The sequence below is a fragment of the Nematostella vectensis genome, chromosome 1, assembly GCF_932526225.1.
Source record: "Nematostella vectensis chromosome 1, jaNemVect1.1, whole genome shotgun sequence".
NCBI lineage: Eukaryota > Metazoa > Cnidaria > Anthozoa > Actiniaria > Edwardsiidae > Nematostella > Nematostella vectensis.
In genome coordinates, this window is record NC_064034.1 from 14,240,387 (window position 1) to 14,259,063 (window position 18,677).

General features: G+C 39.6%; 1 protein-coding gene across 1 annotated transcript; it reads right to left on the minus strand.

Moving 5' to 3' along the window:
* Nucleotides 1-14,811: 14,811 nt before the first annotated feature.
* On the minus strand, nt 14,812-16,590 carry LOC125562971 (uncharacterized protein K02A2.6-like). The gene has a single exon (XM_048727368.1). The coding sequence runs from the start codon at nt 16,588-16,590 to the stop codon at nt 14,812-14,814; it is 1,779 nt and encodes a 592-aa protein (XP_048583325.1).
* Between the last annotated feature and the right edge of the window lie 2,087 nt (nt 16,591-18,677).

Sequence of the window (18,677 nt, forward strand, 5' to 3'; positions counted from 1 at the left end):
CCACAAAGCATCTTCTGACTTAAAGAAAATCCGTCACCTATTTTTACAAATTGGGAGCGGTTTGTCAAATAACAATTGAAACATGCCAGAGCTTTACTTGTTATACCATATCGATGTTCCAGTCGTTTGAGGAGGATTTCATGATCTACCGTATCAAATGCGGCAGAGAGGTCTAATAGAACTAGTATGAATCATTTACCGCTGTCTATTTAACAAAGGATGTCATGACGTATGCGCGTAAGTGCCGTTTCTGTGCTGTGGCCCTCTCGGTATGCTGACTGAAAACGTTCAAGGAGATTATCTTTATCACAGTGCTCGCGCAAGCAAACTGCTGCAACTTTTTCCAGTGCCTTAGAGATACATCCCAAATTAGGGACAGGTCTATAATGTTTATGAACCTCATTACCGAGTGAGTCTTTTCTAAGTGCGGGATTTAACACAGTTTTTTTGTGACTGTCAGGGATAATACCTGTTTCAAAAGACAAGTTAACACATTTTGTCAGTATCGGAATTACTGTTTCATGGCAATCTTTCATTAGAACGATTTCACATAACCGCTTTTAACATGCTAATGAGAAAACTAACATGTTAATGGAGCACACGCGCGGTAGGTTCACCCTTGGGAGAGTATTGACAAAAAAAACAAATATTTCATTTGTTCTCTTTTATTCCCAAACATTTCACAACCCGGTGAAAATGTTGAAGTAGTGATACATCAAATTGGATCAACCGTAAAAAAGTGGCTGTAGTCCATTCTAGGCAATTATATTTTCTTGTCCATAGAAATTTACGCAAATAAAACAATTGAGAGAGTCAGAGTTCCTAACTTGTGTGAACTACTTGTCCAACTGCTTGATCGTTCACTAGAGTTTCCATGGCCTTTGAACACATAGCTGTGTGAGCTTCTTGTGCTTCCCTTGCCCGTCTTTTTTTTCTTGGATTTTGGTTCCGATTCATTTTCGCTCTCAGAGGAGAATCCTGCGAATGCGGTCGTTAATTCGTACTCGACTTTTCTTTGTGCAGGCGTCTGCTTGTTCGCATAACGCATTTGTTGCCTCACTATCCCCGACTGTGCGCCGACATAAATGGGCTTTGAGGTAGATGTTGATGGCTGTGGAGCTGCCAATGCTTGTTTTAAGATGTTTCGCGTGCCGCGAGTGTGCCTCATTAACATGTTAGTTTACTCATTAGCATGTAAAAAGGGGTTACGTGAAATCGTTCTATTAAATTCCTGGAACTGGATCCACCACAAATGATTTCTTTCACATGGGCTTGAGAAGAGAGCTAAGTTCTTTATTTGATGTAAGAGAGAGATTATCAAACCGATTAGAGAAGCATTAATCTTCTGGAAACAGATCTGTTCGTGTTGAAGGGAAAGTGTTACAAATAGTTCCAACTTTCTTTGTAAAAAAGTAAACAACTTTCCGCGAGATCTATAGGACAGTCATGAGACGGTCTTTGTTTTTACTAGATTTAGAATTTAACATCTTAGATATAGAAGTGAACAAAACACGCTGATCTTTGGCATTTTCTTTTATAGTTCCAGCATAAAAGTTCATTTTGGAATCATAAATACCCTTGTTTACTCGAACACATTGTTCAACAACATACATCTCACGATGGACAGTGATTTGAGTTTTTCGCCATAGTCGCTCTAGTTTTCTCCGCTGTTTCTTTGCTTCCTTAATCTTATCAGAATACCAGGGAGCAGCAGGTCTTACAGTTACAGTACTTGTAACTAGCGGAGCATGATTATTAGGGCTGAAGGTGCGCTTTGTCACTGCGGATGCGGCCACTCAAAATATGAAGTTGTTCAAGCTGCATAGGGCTCCTAATCTTCCAGATGGCGAGGTTGTTTTCAAGCTACCAAACATACATTCCGAGAAGCCACGTGACCTTTACTTTATCTGTGACCATCCACATTTGATGAAGACAACGCGGAATTGCTGGGAGAAGTCACATAATGGACAGAGCAAGAGAAAAATGGTAAATGGTAAAAAAGTTAAATTTTAATTTAACATAATTTAACGTAATTTTGTTTTGCTTTACTGACATGTTTTTTTTTTTTTTAATTGTTCACCTGTCTAGAACGATGGGATGGATATCAGCTGGCAGCATCTAGTAACACTCTACGAACGGGATGTTTGCATCGACTGTAATGCCCCACGACTTAGGCTGATTCCTATGTTGACGCATGAGCATGTGTATCTCAACAGCTTATACGTATGAGGGTCAACCTAGCTGCTCAGGTAACTTTTCAGGTAATTTTTTTTTCTAAGCTCTTTCTCCTCTCTGGCTCCCTGTATCAAAGGAGGGGTAAGTTCATCCAGGTTAGCAATATATCAAATTTTACCAATATAGTGGCAGAGGTTAGGACTATGAGGGGGAATCTTGATAAAATGTAAGATGCACAAAATTAAATTCAGAAAATGTGTTTGTTTTTAGGTTTTGTCATCTTTTCTCGTCAATGCCTTTAAGTTCATTGGGAGGGAGAACACCAAAGCTACTGAGAAATTTGTCTCAATGATGGACACCTTCTTCGACTGTTTAAGTGCACCAGTCCCTTAGATTCAACTGAGGAGTTCCAAATAAGTAATTTCAAAATCGCTCAAAATTGGTTTTAAGTAAGCCCCTGGTTCTCTTATCATGGTTAATAAGTTGAGTTACATACAATAAATATTTTTCGAGAAATTCCGAATTTACGATTTTGCTTATAAAATCGCCGATTTGGGGGCATTTCTCACCTTGCGTAAAAAATCGCAAAATATTCTTTAAATATACGCGGAATTAAAAATAGCGATGCAGATCCTAAGAATAGAGTTGATAAGGTATAAATCGAGTGGTTTCTTTACTTTTTTCGGCAAAAAAGTATATTTTATTGCTGTGTCTAAACATGTCAATAAAAAAATGTCGACTTGAATAATAGTCTAAATTAGGGGATTATAAAACCGATGGTACATGGATTTTCGCAGAAATTTTGCACTTTGAGCAAAGATTGGTGTTATATCTTTCGATTCAGCAAATAAAAAATTGGGGGAATCAAATTCCCGAATTATAATGAAGCCGAACGCGACCCCATGTCGAGCTCAAATAACGCGATTTTCTTGACAGCCGTCTTTATTAGATACATATACCTGTTTGAACAGGAGACAAATCACAGAAAATAAATTCTACTCTTGCTGTATACTAATCTCAGATGCTGTATAATTGTCTTGGTTCATCCGTGGAACTGGAATTCAATAAAGACATTACAATAAAAAATATTTGCTATTTTGTACAGATTTCAGTTAAGAACGCCTGACGGAATGGCAAACTTTAAAGGATTTGTTTGGGTTTTAAAGTTTCTTTACGCTCCATTGAAGTAAAAGATATTCAAGCACGTTAGTTCTTACCTTCTGCCAAGATGTTTCTGGAAAAAAGGCCGATTTTAAAGGCCGAGATTAATTTCAATGCAAAGGTCAAGTACCTGAACACGAGTCTGGTTTCAGATGACAACAACTGATCAGCGGTCTACCAGATAAGAATGCGTGAATTTCCAAAGGAAACCCGATATAAAGAATAGTTCAACTAGTCGGCTTGCAGTTTTTATTTTAGATTGTTTCTTATTTTATGTTCTTCATTTTAAAAAAACATATTAATGATCCCAAAATTATTTTAAAAATTAATATGGGATATGTATATGCGTATGAGGCATATACTTGACATTATCATGTCACTCACAGCAGGCAAGAGACCATGATGTATCATGGTCTCTTGCAGCAGGACATCACCCGAAAGTATGAGATATCTCTTCTCAGCTGGCTCGCCTATGTTGTGAAAGCGTAATTCTAGATAGGAAACACCAATCAAAGAATAAAACACGAATACCACAAGCAAACATGCTTCCTTGACATAAGGGCATAAGCTGGAAGAATTGTCACACTCCCTCAAAGCGGCATCCTGTTACAGTAACACCTCCGTTAGCCACAAAAGGCTTTAGGGCAACACAAAGAGATCACATTAATCTGCTTCTTATAAAATCAGGCAAGCTAGAATTGTAAGTCAGATGATGCTTGATATTTTTCTTGATCATGAATACCTGTGATTACGCTGTTTGGGTGGGTGGTCCTTGTGGCCCTAGTGTCGATTGCTCGAGCAATTCAAAGTGCGTTCTTCTGAAAGATTGTAACAAGGATATTCATGGACACAAGAAGCTGCTTAACATATCAGACAAGTCTCTTCAAACTGAGTTTGAACTTCTTCTTGCTAGGGCTGGTAAGTGAATCATGATTTAAAGACCGGAGTATTTGTTAAGCGCGCGCGTAGGTGACAAATGTAATCACAGGTAGCCCAGGCAATGGTTGCTTGTTCGTAGCTCGGAATTCGGCTGTTCTGAGAGGGGACGAGTAAAGCGACGACGAGTAAAATGAGTTCTTTAATAATAATCTGACTACCCCCGAAAGAACAAAGAGGGATTTTTTATGCCTTTGCAGTATCTTCACGGGACTTTTATCGTCGGATTTGGCTACGTACCAGGGTTATCTAGCTTATGCTTTATAGTTTTGTCAACAAATAGCACTTCCATTGGGAACCGAAAGACCTTCGGCCGTTGTGGGGGGATGCGTTCGCACCCCCAGCATCCCCCCTCCTTCCCTGGGTACGGGACTGCATTTTGCTTGTTCTTTGAACATATTTTGAAGAGTCCCTATTTCAACTCAACTCCCGTTCGGTAGACTCGACTTCTTTATCACGCACCTCTGCTTTCCTTATTTTAGTTTATGTGTGTGCCGATGTTGTGTGTGTGTGTGTGTGTGTGTGTGTGTGTGTGCGTGCGCCGAACCGTGTTTAGGAGACCGGTATTTGGATAAACACCAACGTTCAGAGGACCACCGTATTTACGAGGACCGACCTCCGGTCCTCGTAACGCTTTTTGTCTAGAACACCGTAAAACGTCGTGCAATGATATCCTAGAGGCTTTTTAAAGTGGTCCTCGTAAACCACCCTGGGCATGATTTGTAAGTGTGCATGATTTTGGTCCTTCTAAACCACCTTCCGTTAGCTTTTTACTTTTTATTGCTTTTTTCAGTCATACTCTAGGAATCTTAGGTTTTGAGGCTATCTCACATATTATCAAGGAATAACAATTACAAAAAAGTTGTTTCTTCTAGTTTACACTCTTCTTTTTTTTTAGCCCCACACACACTTTTTTCAGTGGTCTTCCTAATGTCGGTGAAAAAACATGTCGTAGCAACGTCGGTGAAAAAACTTGTTATATTTAAATCAAATGCAAGTAGGGATTAAATGACACTATATAGTTGTTTAGTTCGTTTATTAGAATTGCAACAAATAAATCAATTCTATCACACTTTTCTTACAGTAATCAATAGAGAGGTTTCCACAAACCCGTAAAATATACCTCAGCGTATTATCTTCTCATTTTCATCTTCTTTTGACAACGACAAGAAATTACAGTAAATATTGGAAAATTCGCGGGTCTTGGGTTCCAAGGTTTAAATCCGCGATTTAAACCTTCAGCGGGATTTTTGTAGTTATTTTGGTAAATTAGTAGTATTTGGGGGTCAAAAAAAAACCTTGGGGTCCAAGACCTCACCGCGAATTTTTTTAGTGTTCGCGAATTTTCCGGTCGCGAATTTTCCAACATTCACTGTATCATTTGCTTGACAGGGTTATTGTAACAATTCCAAAATCGTTATTGAATACATTATTTTAAGCTAAGCTCCTTATCCTCTGTACATTACATCCATGCTAATCAAATCTGAGCTAAGCCCCTTATCAACTTTATATTAGACAACATTAATCAAAATGAGGAAAGCCCTTCAGCACTGCACATGAGGCCAATGCTAATCAAACTGAGCTAAGCCCCTTATAAACCGTTTATTTGACTAACACCAACCAAAATATCCGCCCCATATCCACTCTACACCACATAAATGATAATCAAACTGAGCTGAGGCCCCTATCTACTGTACATCAGACCAATGATCATCAAACTAAAGTAAGCACCTTATCTAGTGCATTTAGACGCGCTAATGAAACAAAGCAAAGCCTCTCCTTCACAGTACAGAAGACTGGTGCTAATCAAACTTAGCTATGCCCCTTATCCATTGTACATGAAACTCTTATTCAACAGAGCTGAGCCCCTTATCCAATAATAATCAAACTGATTTAAGCCCCTTGTATATTAGACTAAAACTACTCAAAGAAAAGACCCATATCCCCTCGACACCTGACCAATTAAATTCAGACTGAGCTGTGCCACTTATCCACTGTACGACAAACAAATTATAATCAAACTGTACAAAGCGACTTATTTACTTAAAAACAAGCCAATAATAATCAAACTGAACTAAGCAACTTATCCACCACACACCAAACTGATTCTAATCAAACAAAGCTCAGTCTGTTATCCACAGTACACGAGAGCTAAACTAACTCAACTGAGCTAAGGCCCTTATCCACCGTACATCAAATTGAACTAAGCTACTTATACATCGCATGCTAATCAAATTAAACTACACTGTTTGCCCCTTATCCACTATACACAAGACTTACCTAGGGCCCCTTATCCACTGTACAAATTACCAATGCTAATTCAACAGAGCTAAGCCCCTTGTCTACTGTTCTTCAGACAAATAATAAACAAACTGAATTAAGCCCGCCTATCCGCTGTTTATATGACCGGCTCCAACAAAACTGCTCTAAGCTCCTCAGCACTGCACAAGCAGCCAATGCTTCTTAAACTGAGCATAGCCCATTACTCCCCGCACACCAAAATGACGCTAAGCAAACTGAGCCAAGCCCCTTATCCACCACACACAAAACTGGTGCTAAGCAAACTGAGCTAAACCCCTTTAAAATCCACTGCACACCAAACTGACACTAAGCAAACTGAGCCAAGCCCCTTATCCACCGCACATCAAACTGGTGCTAAGCAAACTAAGCTAAAGCCCCTTATCCACTGCACACCAAACTGACACTAAGCAAACTGAACTATGCCCCTTATCCACTGCACATACTGATGCTTATCAAACTGGGCCATTTCCTTTATCCAATATACACAGACCAATACTAATCAAACTGAACTAAGCCTTATATTCACTGTACACAAGACCAACTCTAATTCAACTGAGCTTAGCACTTTATCCATTGCACACCAGACTGATGCAACACAAGACCAGCACTAACTCATTTAAGCTAAGCCCTCACCACAGCACACCAGACCACAGACAAATGCTAATCAAACTAATAAAGTACCTTAACCTCTGTACATCAAATTAAACTTTACCACTTATCCATCACACACCAGACTGATGCCAATCAAAGTGAGTTAAGCCCCTCAAACACTGTACACAAGACCAACACTGACTCATCTGAGCCAGGGCCCTCAACACAGCACACTAGGCAAATGATAATCAAACTGAGCTAAGCCCAGTATCCACTGTAAACCAATATGAGGTAAGCCCCATCTGCTCTACAACAAACCAATGATAATCAAACTGAGTTATCAAAACAATAATAACCAAACTGAACTTAACACCTTATCCACTGTACACCAGACCAATGATAGTCTAATTCCCTTATCAACTCTACATCAAACAAATATTAATCAAACTGAACTAAGCACCTTATCTAATGCATTTAGACAAACACGAATGAAACCGAGCAAAGCCTCATATCCACCACACACAAGACTGATGCTATTCCAACTGAGCTTAAAAACCCCTTATTCACCACACCCAATACTGATGCTATTCAAACTGTGTTTAAGCCCCTTATTCACCACACACCATACTGATGCTATTCAAACTGAGTTTAAGCCCCTTATTCACCACACACTATAATGATGCTATTTAAACTTAGCTTAAGCCCCTTATTCACACCACACACCATACTGACGCTATTCCAACTGAGCTTAAGCCCCTTATACACCACACACCATACTGATGCAATTCAAACTGAGTCTAAGCCCCTTATACACCACACACCATACTGATGCTATTCAAACTGAGCTTAAGCCCCTTATTCACTACACACCATACTGATGCTATTCCAACTGAGCTTAAGCCCATTATTCACTACACACTATACTAGTGCTTAATCAAACTGGGCTTACTTATTCACTACACACCATACTGATGCTATTCAAACTGAGCTTAAGCCCCTTATTCACCACACCATACTGATGTTATTCAAACTGAGCTTAAGCCCCTTATTCACCACACACTATACTGATGCTATTCAAACTGAGCTTAAGCCCCTTATACACCACACACCATACTGATGCTATTCAAACTGAGCTGAAGCCCCTTATACACCACACACTATACTGATGCTATTCAAACTGAGCTTAAGCCCCTTATTCACTACACACCATACTGATGCTATTCAAACTGAGCTTAAGCCCGTTATTCACTACACACCATACGGATGCTAAGCCCCTTATTTACTTCACACCATACTGATGCTATTCAAACTGAGCTTCAGCCCCTTATTCACTACACACCATACTGATGCTATTCCAACTGAGCTTAAGCCCATTATTCACTACACACTATACTGGTGCTTAATCAAACTGGGCTTACTTATTCACTACACACCATACTGATGCTATTCAAACTGAGCTTAAGCCCCTTATTCACCACACCATACTGATGTTATTCAAACTGAGCTTAAGCCCCTTATACACCACACACCATACTGATGCTATTCAAACTGAGCTTAAGCCCCTTATACACCACACACTATACTGATGCTATTCAAACTGAGCTTAAGCCCCTTATTCACTACACACCATACTGATGCTATTCAAACTGAGCTTAAGCCCGTTATTCACTATACACCATACGGATGCTAAGCCCCTTATTTACTTCACACCATACTGATGCTATTCAAACTGAGCTTAAGCCCCTTATTCACTACACACCATACTGGTGCTATTCAAACTGAGTTTAAGCCCCTTATTCACCACACACTATACTGATGCTATTCCAACTGAGCTAAAGCCCCTTATACACTACACACCATACTGATGCTATTCAAACTGAGCTTAAGCCCGTTATTCACTACACACTATACTGATGCTATTCAAACTGAGCTTAAGCCCCTTATTCACCACACACCATACTGATGTTATTCTAACTGAGCTTAAGCCCCTTATACACCACACACTATACTGGTGCTTAATCAAACTGGGCTTACTTATTCACTACACACCATACTGATGCTATTCAAACTCAGCTTAAGCCACTTATTTACTACACACCATACTGATGTTATTCGATATGAGCTTAAGCCCCCCATTCACTAAACACCATACCGATGCTATTCAAACTGAGTTTAAGCCCCTTATTCACCACACACTATACTGATGCTATTCCAACTGAGCTCAAGCCCCTTATTCACCACACACCATACTGATGCTATTCAAACTGAGCTTAAGCCCCCTATTCACCACACACCATACTGATGCTATTCTAACTGAGCTTAAGCCCCTTATACACTGCACACCATACTGATGCTATCCAAACTGAGCTTATTCACTACACACCATACTGATGCTATTCAAAGTGAGTTTAAGCCCCTTATACACCACACACTATACTGATGCTATGCAAATGTTAATGACACTGAATTAAGCCCTTATCCACTGTAAACTAGACCAACACTAACTCATCTGAGCTATGCCCCACCAGAACCTAGTGTTTAGAATTAAGCCCCTATCCACTGTTCATCATCAGACTAATAATAATCAAAACAAGTTAAGCTCTTATCCACTGTTTATACGATCAGCTCTAATAAAAATGAGCTAAGCCCCTCAGCACTGTATAAAGGCCAATGCTAAGCAAACTGAGCTGACTCCCTTATTCACTGTACAGAATTGAAATGCACAACACACCAGATACTGATGTCCAACACACACCAGATTCTGGTGCTTATCAAACTGAACCAGCCCATATCAACTGTACATAAGACTGAGCCAAGCACCTTTTCCATCAAATTGGACTTAAGCCAGTTATCAAACTGAGCTAAGCCCCTTGTACACAAGACAATCCTAATTCAACTGAGCTTAGCCCCTAGCCAACACACAAGGGGCCAATGCTAATCAAACTTAGCTACAAGTGCATTTTACGTCAAATTGAACTCAGCCAGTTGTCCATCACACACCAGACAAATGCTAATCAAACTGAGCTAGTATATGGGAACAATAATAATCAAACTGACTAGGTCCCTTATCAACCACACACCAGACTGATGCTAAGCATACTGAACTAAACCCCCTATTGTACACAAGACTGAGCTAAGCACCTTTTCCACTGTAAACCAGACCAATCCTAATTTAACTGTCCATGGCCCCTTATCCAATAATAATCAAAATGGAATTATGCACCGCACACCAGACTAATGCTAAGCAAACTGAGCTGAGCGCCTAATCCATTGTACATAAGACCAATGCTATTCAAACTGGGCTAATCCATATATTCACTGTACATAAGACCAATGCTATTCAAACTGAACCCCATATCTGCTGTACACGTGACCAACACTAATCAAACTGAGTTGAGCCTCTTATCCACCACACACCAGGCAGGGCAGTAGAAGTGATTATTTAACCTGAAAAGAAAAAAAATAATAAAAGTAACAGTTATTGATTAAGCGCCTTTTTGTAGAGGTTATATACAGTAAAAAAGAACATGCAAAACAACAGACAGGTGATACAACTATTGCAGGTAGACTGGGCAATTCCACATGAGATATGCAATATCAAGATTTTTTCAAATTACATTGAGCCTTCCAAACCATTGAGCCTTATGAAAATGATAAAATATTGAGAATTTGGGTTCACACCCATTTCACAGGGCTCACTTTAAAAGGGGCTTGTGCCTTGGATTGAAAAAAAATCCAGATTTCTCACTTGTTTCCGCATGAGGACACATTATTGTGGACATTACTTAATGTCCACAACGTTGACATATTTAAGTTTAATTTAGGAAAAAAGCTTCACATAAATGTGAAGAATCATTAAAATTCATCTTTTAGATACATGCATCTTTTATGTAAAAAATAAAAATTGAGAATATCTATCCTACTTATATCATATTTTTTTTTAAAAAAGAAAGGTTGATTTTTATGTTATCTCTGCAATACTTCTATTTCAATGAATAAAAAAAACTGGATGTCATTTTTTTGGGGAAAGCTACAGTACGACTTTTGCAGTGAATGGTATGAGAAGCAATTTAAAGTAGAATTAGAAACAAATGTCAATTTTTGTCTTTTGTCTGTCTGGAAATCGTCATTCTCCATACACAGAGCTTCTGGAATTACGCAAAAAAAAAAAACCCTCAAAATTACGCGGGATTCTTTACTAAATTATGCGCTAAATTACACGGAATATCAACTGTTACGCCCAAACTACATTTTGTACCGAAGGAAAGCACAAAATAACTTGAAAAGGTGATTTTTTTGTGTGAAAATAGGCAAGTTTTCATTGGCTCCTAGCTACCAGCCTATAAAAAAGGTATTATATTATTAGTCCTAGGCCTTCGCAGTTTAGCAAAGAGCACCTAGTCATTTTATTTGTTTTCGAAATTCCGTTCGAAACATTGCACTCTTACGAAGAATATCTCTCTTTTTTTACGAGAAATAGAGGTAAGAACCCATCAGCTGTGCAATTAAATGTTTTGTCTTTCAAAATTTATCCAAATTATGTGGGATTACATGGAAATTTGTGTATTACGCGGATTACACGGAAAAAGTTAAATTATGCGCTTCCGCACAAGCGCATAATTCCAGAAGCCCTGCATACATGAGACGTAAGACCAAAACAATGAGCTTGTCACAAGTTTGAAGAACAAGAGGCTAAAAGTAAACATAAAGGAGAAACTTTTACATTTGGAAGGCCAGCTTATTCCCTATAAAAATAGAAAAAATGTGCACTCTATAAACAAATGGAGGGTTCAACTTTGAAATAAATATGAGTGTTTGCATAACTTGTATAAAATATTTGGATGTTTTGGATTGGACAAAAATCCAGATTTATGCTGTTTTAAGTATGAGCAGAGCTTGATGTGCCCTAAAATTGGATTGGGATGACTTACAACTTCTGGTTTAGGGCTGGATTTCAATATAAATTGTTGCTGATTTGCTGCAATGATAATGCTATGGAGAACATTTCCCATTTGTTATTAGAGAGAAGTAGGTACTATACCCATTATAGACCACAAAAATTGATGGCAAGGAAATTTAATAGAAAACGATCGCAAGATAGAAGTGTTTTACTGACCATATTATCGAAAGCTCTTACCTAATATCAGACTTCTTTGTGAGAGTAATACAAAAAAAATGCAAGTATTTTAACTGTAACTAAAATACCACAGACAATAATTGTTGACGAATTTAGTTTTTAAAAGTCATGTTTGTAAATGTGTGAAGGCTCAAATTTATGTTGAATAATTCAGCAAATGTTAGACTGTCTGATAATACAGTAGGTTGCAAGGGTAATGTACTGTCCAAACAAATCAGGAATACAGAAAGAGAGGCCAAATAGCATCCTGAGACATCAACAACAAAAAGGAAGGTTTTTAAACTCGCCATGAGGTGCATGAGTAAAGATTATTTCTTGTTTTGGGAATTATAGCCAAATTCCTTGTTGTGCGACCTCCAAAAATCCAAAATCCCTTTCTTTGTTTGATAATGGTGCGTAGTCAATCAAACCAAACAATCAAAACCAGCTGTAATAAACACCAAGTCTTGTAAAAAGCTTTGGAAAACATTGTTCTCTAAATGTCAGTTCTTCAACTTGATGAGTCAGTTTTCAGCTTGTTTTCCTATGAAGTGAGATTGTTATGATTTTTTTTTGCAACTGTCCAATAATAGGTACCGTCTGAAAATAGGTATGAGTACCAACACCCTATATCAAACAAATTTCATTATCCTCTTTATCAAATATTCTGGCATAGAATACAAATATTGTGGTCAATTTGTTTAAAAGCCATGTAAATGTTTATTCATATTAACATTATATCAGTCATAAAAACACTAACAGCTTTCTTAACTTGAACTGTTTTAATATTAGCTTATCTATTTGATAACCCATTAAGCATTGTGGGTTATGAGACATGGGCTCCTTAGCAGTGTGGTACGCCAGTTCAGGAAGAAAGGAAGTAATATAATGGTTCATTGTCCTTGTGAAAATGCCAAAAAGTCATGAAGATATTCAGCAGAAATCGCAAGCTGTGCACCAACTATCAGTGTAATGGTGAACGGCTAAGACGGAAAGATGCCGAGAAATGGCAATTTCTAGTGAGAATTCGCCCCAATTCAGAAGGAAATCTGTGCAGTTATGGCTTCTCTTTTAATAAAACTGTACCTGTATCTCCTTAAAAGGAAATAGTGTGAACAGGAAACCATTTAACCATTTCATAATCCCATGACAATTAAAGACTTATTAGAGATGACATTAAATTTTAACAAAGAAGCAGTAAGCTGTTCCTGTGTGCTGTTCATTGATGAGTGTCCGCAGATAAGTCTTGTTGTTTTCTCTTGAATTTGTAGAGTTATCATAGATAAATATACACATTTTTTTGTCAAACAGTTCCTCTGACTTGATTTCAGAGGTTTGCAATAATGCACGGTTATTGATTAAATCGACCAAATCATGATAGCTACACAGAGGAAATCTTGCATGTGATTCACCCCGAGCTTACATAATATTCTATCTAATCCTTGCAATACTTTGAAGCTTTGAAAACTGTTTGGTAAACTGGCAAAACCGAAAGTGTACGACGTTCTGCTACCAAGCTGCCATTTTGAACTATTGGTTTACTGCGAATAAAATGCCAGAGTGGCCTGGAGTCGAATGTTTTGATGGCCAATGTTAATCCATTTTTTCCCTCCTTCCCAAACTGGCATTCTCCCCACTGCTTAGAGCTTAGCTGCTTAGTGTATCCAACCGGAAGTAATATTGCAAAAGTGAAAAGGTAAACTTTTAGGCCAAAATGGACAAAAATACCACAATATTCATATTGGTTGCCAGATTTGCTAAAGATGACCCCCGAGGTGTTAGCAGGAACTAATGAACTAGATGTTCACATAGTCATGTTTGGGCTGAAGAAAACAAATGTGCCATATGACTGTCAATTAGTTTAACTAAGACAAAATGAAGATGCAGTAAACAAAGCATAAATATTGAAAATAAAACCTAAAATCGTCAGAAATGTGTAATGAAAGCCCGTTTAGATTTGAAAGGCAATTAAAAAAAACCGGTTCAAATTTTAATATGGATTTTTCGCGCTTATTTTAAAAGGTGTCATTAAGTACTCATAAGTATTGCGCGCATGTACAAACAACAAACTATCGACAAACAAAAATTATTGCTTCAAAACCTATCCATACATCGCTTATTTTTCGTTTTGTTTCAAGAAAGGTTGATGAGTAGGTTATGTTATATATAGAGCCACTTTATTTTATGCTTGTCTTTACGGAGCTACGCACTCACTGAAGAAATGAATAAATTTTGTTCGGCTCGAGCGAGAATACAAGGTTGAGGATTAGTTAATAAAACAAATCACGATTATCATTATTAGATAAGAGTGCTTCTTTTTCCTGTTTGCAATGATGTTTTATTACATGAACGAACGGAATGATAAAGAACTACAATGAGTTCTGACCGGGCTAGTCCCAGTCCTTCCACAGGGACTTCAAACAATGCTCTATCTCCCCCCAAGTATTTAGTGTTCCTGCATGGTGGGGATGATAAATACTGATATATAACATAACAATATAACAATGTGTCCTTTTGACTAATGTTTGTGTTCATTGTTCAAGTAGTCCTTTCTTGTTGTAGTCCTGTAGCCTCCTTAGGGCTAAGGGTATCTTCTTCTCAAGTGGGGGGTTGAATGGGGGTTTGGCTGGGCTTACTGGTTCGGATGCTTCCGCTGATCCTGGCTCAGTTTCTGGTGGTCTGGTTGGTGTATCACTGCCTGTTGTCCCAGTTCCTGGCCCAGTGTCTCTCGTGAGCGGGGGGCTAGGTCGTGTGGGTGTTTCGACGGAAATTCCAGTGGGGCTTGTTGTTGCTGTGCCTTTTGGGAGTTTGGTTAGGCTTTCTTTCGGTCTTGCTTGGGTTGCTCGGCTGATGAATTTGAGGTCATCGTTGAGTATCCGTGGTGGCTGTGGTGCTTGGACAGGGATGTATTTCCGTAAGAATTTCCGGTTACGGAGAGTTATCCTTCCGGAGCCGTCGACACGCACAACGTATTGGTCAAATTGCCGTACCTCAATGACAATGCCTGTCTTGTCCCATCGTGTTGGATTGGGGCCTGTCTGGTTCTGGATCCTCACGTGGTGTCCTATGGCAAGAGGGGGAAGTCTCTTTGTATGTTGTGACCATCTCTCTGCTGCCCTCATGTGTCTGTTCCTTAAAGCTTCTTCTCTGAGGGCAAGGGTGTCCCGCCAAGTGGGGTGTGGGATATAGTGCCCTGGGAGGATCGGGATTGAATCCTTGATTGGTCTGCCGAATATGCATTGTGCTGGTAACAGTTTGGTGCTTGGGTCTGGGGTGTTGCGGTATTGAAGTATCGCTTGTTGGAAGGCATTGGTGTTGAGTTCACCATGTGGGCCGGTGTTGTTGGTGATGAGCCGCTTGACGGTTTTCACTCCTATTTCAGCTCTACTGTTGGAGTGGGGAAACGCTACTGAGGATAGGCGGTGGTGGACTCCCCACTCCTTGAGGAACTGCTGTGTAGGATTGGCGACAAATTCTGGTCCACCGTCACTTGCGCACTCATCAGGGATGCCAAAGGTGCAGAAGGTGCGCCTCAGACATTCTACTAGGCCGGCGGAGCCATCACGAGCCTTTTCGACGATTGGCCAGTTAGAGTATCTGTCCACTGCTACCAGGTAAGTGCTGCCTTTGTAGTGGAAGAAGTCAGCACAGATGCATTGGAATGGGTAGGCTGGCAGTATTGGTGGGTAGGGTGGGGCGCTTGGCTGTGAAGGTGTTATGCGGTTACAGTAGGAGCATCGTTCCCGTAAGGCGACAATGGCAGGTGTGATTCCTGGCCAAAAGACTGATGACTCGGCGCGGGCAGTCATGGATGTCACGCCTTGGTGTGCAGAGTGGAGTGCTTTAAGTATCACCTCTCGTAGGGTTGGGGGAATGACGATGCGATCCTTGTAAAGGATGACTCCATCGATGGTGTGGAGGTCGTGCCGGAATCTGTGGTATTCTTGGAGTGCTGGGGCGAGGTCGTACTGCGCTTCTGGGAAGCCGGACTCAATGATGGCGGTCAGGGAGTGGAGATTTGGGTCGCTGGTGGTTTCTAGTTTCACCGTCTCCCAGGTAACGGCCATGGTGTTGAGGGTGGATGTGGCTGAGGATACCAGCTCTTTGTCGATCCCGTAGGAGCAGGATTCTTCTGGTGGCTCCCTAGTGCGAAGGCTTGCGAGGGCAGCGTTGGCTGGGTGAGGGCTGTTGGAGGCATCGATGGTAGCTATGTCGTCAGGCAGCGTCATCATTTCAGGGGTTGTTGAGCCCGTTGGGTGGCGTGAGATGGCATCCACAGCTTTGTGTCTTGCTCCAGGGATGTGGACCATGCGGAACTTGTAACGGAGGGTCTTCTCTTTGAGGTTCCTGTATCTGAGTTCCTCAATGTCTTTGGGAACTCATTGTAGTTCTTTATCATAGATAAGAGTGCTTCTTTTTCCTGTTTGCAATGATGTTTTATTACATGAACGAACGGAATGATAAAGAACTACAATGAGTTCTGACCGGGCTAGTCCCAGTCCTTCCACAGGGACTCCAAACAATGCTCTAATTATCATTTAAACTTACCTTCCGGATGTGCTCCAAAATCTTTATACAACGTATTTAGAAATTAAAAATGGATGTTTAACTTCGGATGGTGGATGATTTTCGATGATGAAGGATCGTGCAACCACGGCTCGTCTCGAAAACAGTTCTCCAACTCAAACTGTCTTCAGATAAACTGTTGCCAAGGTAACACTACAAATGATATATACCACAGGAGTCCCGTCGAATGAGCGTGCATTATTCCTTCTGTATCTCAATGATGTATTTGTGGATTCTTTTATTAATACTTATTTACTTTAACGAAAATTTGAAAGACCTGTCAACTAATCTTCAGATTATATAATAAAGAGGTATCTCAGAAATTATGAAAAAATATAAAACGTAGAAATCGAGGATCAATGTTTTTACAGACTAATAGTGACTGGGTGTTTCCAAAACTTTAAATTAAAGTCCGTATAACCACCTTTCACTAGCAGAAAGAAACATTGATAAGCTTTCAAATTATGAAAAGGAAATTGAATTTGATTGAGATTTAGGTTTCCTACAGAACTTTGAAAATTGATGGTCATTTTCTTGGCCGCACAAAACGGGGATTGAATCTTAGGGTACTATCGTTTTCTGTTTTGGCAAAGAAGTCTAAACAACTCTTTTAAATAATATCGATCAACCACTCCTTTGTTATTGTTTAATACAGTGGTTTATTTGCAAAAAAAAACTTCAACATAACAATACACGAATGAAGTCTGATACGTTATTGACGATATTTGATTGAAAATATTTTGGTTACTCGCTTGAACTAGCTGATGGAAACGGATGTTTTGTGTGATTCGGCATTAAATAGGAGTATAAAATGGTGGCGTGATTAGCCTTCTTTAAGCTCGTAAAAATTCTGAGACGGCAATCACAAAATAATAACTCGATTTTGCATTGCTACCTACACTAAAAAAATTGCATTGCTACCTACACACTACCCAAAGGAAAACGGAAGACATGTGAATGGAATCATCACAGGTAGCTCGAGCTCTTTATTTATCTCTATTGAGTAAACATAAACATGAAAAAGGAACAAAAGACTTATCGAAGAGGAAAGTGTTGTTTAGGGCGTTAGCCCTTATTGACAGCAAAATAGACAATCCCCATTCAAAGTAGGGATTGTTAAAAATAACTCCGTTTGCATAGATTACACCGTGTAAGAGTGCATCATATATGTTTTCGCAAAAGTATTTGCATTTGTATTTGTGTATGTGGTAATCCCCGTAGCTTAGATAACGCATTTGGTGCGGACCTACGGTTGTACAAGATTATCCGTGTGCGTGTTACTCTCCATAGCTTAGACAACGTGTCTGGTGTTGTCCTCATAACTACGGTTGTACAAGATTATCCGTGTGTGTGGTACTCTCCGTAGCTTAGATAACGTATCTGGTGTGGTCCTCATAACTACGGTTGTACAAGATTATGGGTGTGTGGTACTCTCCGTAGCTTAGATAACGTGTCTGGTGCGGTCCTCGTAACTACAGTTGTACAAGATTATCCGTGTGTGGTACTCTCCATATCTTAGATAATGTGTCTGGTGCGGTCCTCATAACTACAGTTGTACAAGATTATCCGTGTGTGGTACTCTCGATAGCTTAGATAACGTGTCTGCGGTCCTAATAAATACGGTTGTACAAGATTTTTCGTGTGTATGGTACTCTCCGTAGCTTAGATAACGTGTCTGGTGCGGTCCTCGTAACTACGGTTGTACAAGATTATCCGTGTGTGGTACTCTCCGTAGATTGTAGTATCGCATGTAGCTGTCACCGTGCGCCTAAAAGATTGTAAAAAACTTTGCGAAGTTATTGGAAGTTCTGCTACAACATGAGGCTTTATA